The 6,641-nt window shown below is 41.0% G+C and overlaps 1 protein-coding gene and 1 long non-coding RNA gene across 5 annotated transcripts in view; one reads left to right on the top strand and one right to left on the bottom strand.

Annotated features, from left to right (window-relative positions):
• The window catches only part of rexo5 (RNA exonuclease 5), a 14,770-nt gene that overhangs the window by 4,647 nt on the left and 3,482 nt on the right, over nucleotides 1–6,641 (bottom strand). For all 4 annotated transcript variants that reach the window (XM_008438356.2, XM_008438125.2, XM_008438274.2 and 1 more), the window contains 11 exons: nucleotides 6,336–6,451; nucleotides 5,706–5,844; nucleotides 5,153–5,247; nucleotides 4,982–5,084; nucleotides 4,810–4,895; nucleotides 3,633–3,741; nucleotides 3,348–3,473; nucleotides 3,127–3,264; nucleotides 2,911–3,003; nucleotides 1,839–2,196; nucleotides 1,547–1,752 (listed from right to left, as the gene is read on the bottom strand). In XM_008438356.2, coding sequence (XP_008436578.1) covers nucleotides 1,547–1,752; nucleotides 1,839–2,196; nucleotides 2,911–3,003; nucleotides 3,127–3,264; nucleotides 3,348–3,473; nucleotides 3,633–3,741; nucleotides 4,810–4,895; nucleotides 4,982–5,084; nucleotides 5,153–5,247; nucleotides 5,706–5,844; nucleotides 6,336–6,451 — 1,569 coding nt within the window. The remainder of the gene's footprint in view (nucleotides 1–1,546; nucleotides 1,753–1,838; nucleotides 2,197–2,910; nucleotides 3,004–3,126; nucleotides 3,265–3,347; nucleotides 3,474–3,632; nucleotides 3,742–4,809; nucleotides 4,896–4,981; nucleotides 5,085–5,152; nucleotides 5,248–5,705; nucleotides 5,845–6,335; nucleotides 6,452–6,641) is intronic.
• LOC103482085 (uncharacterized) lies at nucleotides 356–3,246 on the top strand. Its single transcript, XR_536388.1, has 2 exons — nucleotides 356–569; nucleotides 3,106–3,246. It is a non-coding gene; the product is annotated as an uncharacterized LOC103482085 (long non-coding RNA).

The following is a 6,641-nucleotide window of genomic DNA, read 5'->3' as shown; positions in this document are numbered from 1 at the left end:
AAAATTTCCTCTTCGGTCATATTTTTATCCGTTTCCTCGTCAATATGCGAGAGCTTAGAGCGATGCGCGCTCCCGCGACAGGGGATGCAAATTTGGGCAGGGGGGCTTTTCTGGGCATAACACCTGTTATCAATATGCGAGAGCTTAGAGCGATGCGCGCTCCCGCGACAGGGGATGCAAATTTGGGCAGGGGGGCTTTTCTGGGCATAACACCGGCATCCTGCATGTTTTAGTTTTCTCCCTAGTGGTAGCAACAACCTCCTCAGCAAGTCAATGTTCCTCTTAGACCTTCTAATGAGCCATCATTTGATGCAGGTGTGTAAAACCAGGGAGAGAACTAGAACATGCAGGATGCCGGCCCTCGAGGACCGACTTTGGACACCCCTGCTTTATGAAGAACAAGACACTACTAATGAGTCAAAAACTGCGCTTCAGTTAGGAGCCTTAGTCAGTTACGCAGAGGACACAGCACGGAGGATGTGAAGGAAGGACGAGTTCCTGGACGAAACTATTAGCTGATTCATCCGACGGAGACTCCATCATTTCTGGCGCTCATCGCTGGCGGCGAGGTATGAACAGCAGCGCTTCCAACGTGGCCATGATGACTTTTAAAAATCCATTTTAAAAAATGATTAATTACTTGAACAATTTTATACGTTTAGTTAGAATTTTCAGCCATGGAGGTTGCCTTTTTGTCACCTGCGCAATGCAAGCTGGGTTGATGACACGGTTGGGTAAACACAGGAAGGCTAACTTTACCTAAGTTGTCGTTTATTAGATTTTCATATTGCACTTAACTGGTGTAAATTTAGACTCTCCTACCGCATTTTTTTTTTTTTACATCTAAAATAAATATTTCTCAAAGTCTATTGCTATAACTAATAATGGATCAATTTAAGACAGTTATTAACGGGTGAACATAATTAAAGGAGGATGTTATTTACAGGTCCTGTCAGTAGTACTATACAACTTCTCTTCATTAAGGTGGTGGTATGTAACTTTTCTAATAAAAAATGTATTTTTTTTTTTTTTACATTTGTTACATGTCATTAAATAATGGAAGTAGTAGCTGGGATGATCTGAAAAAATTCAAGGTAGCTGAAGAAATACACAGCTCAGTCAGGAACAACCAATCAGAGCCAGAAGGAGGGACTTCTCACTGTCAATCACCCTAGACAGTAAGCATGGCCACCAATGATGGCGGATAGACGGTTTTCCTGTAAAGATAAGTTGTTTCTCCGCAATTAGTACATTGAGCAGTGCATACATGAGAATGATTGACAGGACACGCCTCTGTGCTCTGATTGGTGGATTATCCGTTTCATACTGTCAGGACATTAAGAGGATGTTTACAAATACTTGGAAAACATTATTTTTCTAAAACACACACCAGCTTTAAACCTACTGATACAACTTTAGAAATTAAACAATAATGATATCACAGCATTTAGCCTCATATCAGTTTCTGGAATTGAAACAGAAAAATTCTCAAGTCGGAATTCTCAGTTTCTGGTTCTGACTTCTGAGGTAAACAAAGAGTATTTACCCTCTGAATCCCACCGTAGGTAAATGAGTCAGGTCTCTGCTTGTCCGCGGCGTCGTCCTCTTCGTCTTGCATCTTCCTTGATGTTGTCATGCCAACCCATGAATGTAAGTGTGGAGGAGTCATAGACGGCCATGTTAGATACCCGGTTTTCAGCAGATGATCCGAGGAGCCGAGTGCCGCGTGTTTGCCATCAGAACTCTCAAACTCTGTCAAACACACACGGTCAGGCTGTACATTTCTGCAAAACGTCTCGTGAACATGAAAAAAAACAAACTACACATCGTTTACCCACCAATGCGTGCATGCCTTGCATGTATACCGGGCAGCGTGACGCTTTTTATTGACCCAAAGGGACTGAATGCCTCTCTGAGGCTCTCCTCACTCAGGTCCGGTGCGATAGTGCCGGGATGCAGCTGTTTACCATTTACTTTAGCCGTCTGTAGCAGGCCGTTTGTTTGTCTGCCAGGATGGAAACCTGATGATTTTCCATCCGACAGATGGCCGTTAACTGTAGCAGAAACGCTCAGACCCTCAGCCACGTCCTGACTCAGTCTGCTGACGTAAAGCTGATTGGCGTTGACTCTGTCGCTCATTAGAGCGTCCAGATTCAGGTCCAAGTCCAGCATTGATTCTTTGACAGGCCTCTGCACCTGGAACATTTACAAACACATAACAAACAAACATTTTTAGAAAACTCTACAAAGGTTTGAGTGTAACAGTGATGTCTAAAGGGATACGTGGAATCAGAATCAGCTTTACTGGCCAAAACTGTGTTCACAGACAAGGACTTCAACTGCGTATAAGGGCCATCATAGATGGAAATTAGTACATTTCTGCCAAAAAATCTCAGAAAACAAGACACAAGAACATTTCTGAGCTTAAAACATTGACTTTTTTCTAAAGCACATTTGAACAATTTTGACATTAATCTCTGAAATTTTACAGAAAGAAAACAAAAAATTTCTGAGTTTAAAAGTCAAAATTTCTCCAGAAACCCTCCATCCCCCACCCAGAATTTAAGAGTTTAAACTGAAAATTTGCTTGACAAAAACTAAAAAAAAATTCAGATTAATCTCATAAAATTTTAGAAAAGAAGTGGACATCTGAAACTTTTAAAATTTCCACATTTTTCTTGAAAATGTCTTGGACCTCAATTTTTTTTGTTTTTAAACAAATATTTAACTTTTCAAGCTCAGAAATTAGATTTTCTATTCTAGAAGATTTGAGTTATTTGGTAGAAATGTACTCCATTTTTTTTCTTTTCCAAATCTACAAATGGTTCTAATTTGTTGTCGTAGCAAACAGACATTAAGTTTAAATACATAAACATTAGAAGAAGAGAAGAGCAAATGGAGAAGCTCTACCTTGATGGTCTGACCCAACACGCTGAACCCGTTCAGAACTTCTAAAGCGAGCGTCGCTCCTTCCAGCATCTGAAACTCCACCTTGGCGTGGATCTGGAAATTAAATATAACAAGAAGATTAAGAAGAAGAAGTGACCAACCTGATCCAGGGACAGTGAAAGTCATTCTTTTTTTTTTTTCTTTATATGTTGACAGAAACATAAACATGAAACTCACCCTGACTCCTGTGTTCCTCATCTGGACTTTGTGGACCGGCCCGCAGCAACTAAACAGCCGCTTCACTTCTTTTTTGGAAAAGTGGACCGGGAACGGCCCGGAAAACACAGTGCACATGTCCCGGAAGACTGCAGAAACCTGCGGATGAAACGACACGCTTTGGTACCTTTGTACACTGCCTGCACAACCGCAACGTCTACAGAGCGTGGCGAAGAGCTCACATTGTGATACAGCTGCTGATGGTGGTAACGGTGAGCGTAGCTTCTTTTCATATGGTCAGAGAGGGACGAAAAGCGAAGGACGGACAGGAACAAGTGACTCGTCTGGTTCCTGAAGGATGACAGCATCTGCAGAAGGAACGGGATTCAGGGAGATGCTACAGAACTACAGGTTGTCAGAGCAACTAATATGTTTGGGTTTTTTTTTCTTTTTCTTGATAAAAGATAAACTAAAGAGGCTGTTGGTTATTCAGAGGAGAAAAAACTGTAACCGTTTAAAATGTTCACCTCTTTGTCAGATCTGTACCAGCGCTGATGGGACAGGTCCAGATCAACGAAGGCGCGCTTGCCTAGAAATGCGACGGGGCGGCTGAGGCTCTGCAAAATGTCTGCAAACCTGCATGAGAGGGAGGGAGGGAAGGAGGGAGGGAGGAGGGGGGTTAAAAACTGAAGCAAAAATATGACGCAAGAAAAGTTTCACTGATTTTCTCATTTATTGAGGCAGAGAAAGAAACAGCTCCTGTTTGGATCAGGATGAAAACACTTAACGTTGCATCGTGTGAATGTCTTTTTTTTTTTTCCCCCCTCCATCAGTGAAGCTCACGGGGAAGTAAATGAGGCAAGGCTTGACAAGAAAAAAAATCACTTTTTGTGCCAAAGTATATTTTCCGAATAAAACAAAATTGAGAACATCCAATCTGCTGGGTTTCCATAGATACAGGGTTCATGTGCTCTAGCTGCCGTAAAATTGAAGCATTTTTCAAGGTAAGTTTTCAAACTTTTCCAAAAACCACGCTTTGGAGATAAAAATAATTCAAATGAATAAAAAAAAAGAAAAAAAAGACAGTTTCAATTCACTATTATGTGACATTTATTACTGTCATTAATAATATATTGTAATAGTATTCTCCATTCTACAGCAGGGACAAATTAAAATATAACAAAATGTAATGTTTTGAAAATTCTGTCTCACACACCTGACTGGCCTGAGAACAAAACAGTAATTTAACAAAGAAAATTGCCCAATTTCAACAAGTTTTAACATATAAAATATCAGACCAGCTTTATTTCAATTAGATCAATAAGTCATTGAGGCTTTAGGAATAACAAATACATTACATTAAACAAATTGACTTGTGTTGAGGTACATTAGTTTCCTGCTCAAGTCAATTGCTATAACTTTTGTTGTTTTTTTTAAATCTCATTGTACCTCATATTAATTCAAATTCTTCAGTTATTATAGATGTACTTTCCCAAAGTCTTATGGGACTTTGTAAAGTCCCATCTTATGGGACTTATGGGGATGTGGGACTTTACATCCCACATCTCCATAAGATGTGGGATGTAAAGTTCCACATCTTATGGGACTGTACATCTTATGTAAAGTCCCATCTTATGGGACTTTACAAAAAGAGCTATATACATCAAACCAAATAGATAAAGAGCTGTAAAGATTTCTGCTCACCTGTAACTTGGTGTGGGTTCAGGTTTGCAGTCAGGAGACTCCTCTAAGCTCCACCCCCACAGCTCCTCCAGGTGAAGCTCCACAACCTGCCAGAGTGAACAGGAGGTCGCTGGTTTTAACGTCTGTAAAGAACCTGAAGTGTCTGCGCTGTTAGAAAAAAGCTGCCCGTCACCTTTAGCGGCCCGGTTCTGATGAAGTACCGGGCCAGATCCAGCGCTGCCAAGGCATCCTCGGTGGGATTGTGACCTATCTGGTCCTCGGTTTGGATCTGCCTCCTGAGATGCAGGCGGAACAATAACCAACCGTGTGACAGACACGCAGAGACGCTTGAACAGAAACTCACTTCAGCACCGCCTGGGCCAGAACCTTCAGCTTAAACTTCTGTCCGTGTTCTTTCCTGAACAGCAGGGCGGTGTCGATGACGTGAGGATGGATGAGCTGTTATTGGGGACGGGAAGCCACAACGGTTTTAAAACCACAATTTTTGTGTACTTTTTTTTGTAGGGATGCACTGATTGCACTTTTCTGGCTGATTACCAATCTTTAAAGAGCCTGACCTGCCAATATCGATTTTATTTCATTTTTTTAAATGTTGCCAAGTATAACAAGAAAGCGACTCACAGACAAGGCGAAACAGGAGAGTAAAAATGTTTGCGCTCTTTAACTCCCTCCTGAATAGTAGAAAATGTACAAATTCTTCCAAGAAAGTATATAAATCTTTAAACTTACAACAAACCAGCATTAAGAAAAGATGGAAACTGTAAAGAAACTATAGTTTCCAAAAAAACTAACTAACTAAAAACTAACTGGTTGATAAGTACAATCAAATAGCATTTGGTGCTGAAACGTTTACAAGCTCTGAAACTGAACATCATGTAAGAATCTTAGTGACTTACTTTGAGTGCTTTGAGGTCATTGTTGAGGGAGTGGCCCACCAGAACGGCATCATCTGGTAACAGTGTCCTGATCTTTGCCTGAACGTCCCGCAGCGTGGTGGTGACCGGTCTTAACATGGCTGCAGTGATGCCTGAGAACCTGATAATCCAAATAACCTTCTACCTTCAGATTCCATTCAAAACGGCTATTAATTCAAAAGGGAAATTAAAATATAAGCCATGACAAACACTATATGATTAGTCACAAACATGCACCTGTACATACCCTTACAGTAGGCCGAGAGTTTGATTAGAGAATGTGTGTGTTTTAGCATTTCTAATCATGTAAGGCCATTTTTTCCAACACATACTACATTGTGAGGACCTATTAAAAAATATATAGAGGTAATGTATATTTTTATATGTGTATGTGAAGCAGGTTTTTATGTCCTTGTGGGGACCTATTTCTGTCTACAATGGGGGGTTGTGGGGACCACTGCTTTTGTGGTGACATTTCTTGGTACCCATGAGGGGAAAAGCTGTTTTTGGGTTAGGTATGTTAGGGTTGGGCTGTAGAAAATGAATTGAAGTCAATATTAAGTGCCCACAAGACACGAAAACACGACTGTGTGTTTGTGTGTGCTAGCATACCTCGTTAAGTAATCGATGACATGGTTTTGAGGTTTCACCAGCTCATCCAGTAAGCAGTTCCCATCACTGTCCACCAGAGAAACACGAGTCAGCTCGTTTCCTTTCATTGTCAGACACTGAAACACAACGAGATATGGACTGGACAATATGAAGACTGAAGCACTACAGTAGTCTAGTGTTTAACCCTGTTGCGGTCTTAGCGCAATGCTAACGGTCATCGCAGGAGAGGTTGTTCCGTCAGACCAACACTTCCCAAAACCACAAAAAAACAAACAAAAAAACCCAACTCATAAAACCAATGTCCAA

This window comes from Poecilia reticulata, linkage group LG1 (genome assembly GCF_000633615.1).
Source record: "Poecilia reticulata strain Guanapo linkage group LG1, Guppy_female_1.0+MT, whole genome shotgun sequence".
Classification (NCBI taxonomy): Eukaryota; Metazoa; Chordata; class Actinopteri; order Cyprinodontiformes; family Poeciliidae; genus Poecilia; species Poecilia reticulata.
Note: the sequence above shows the minus strand (reverse complement) of the source record. Positions and strands in the feature narration are given on the sequence as shown.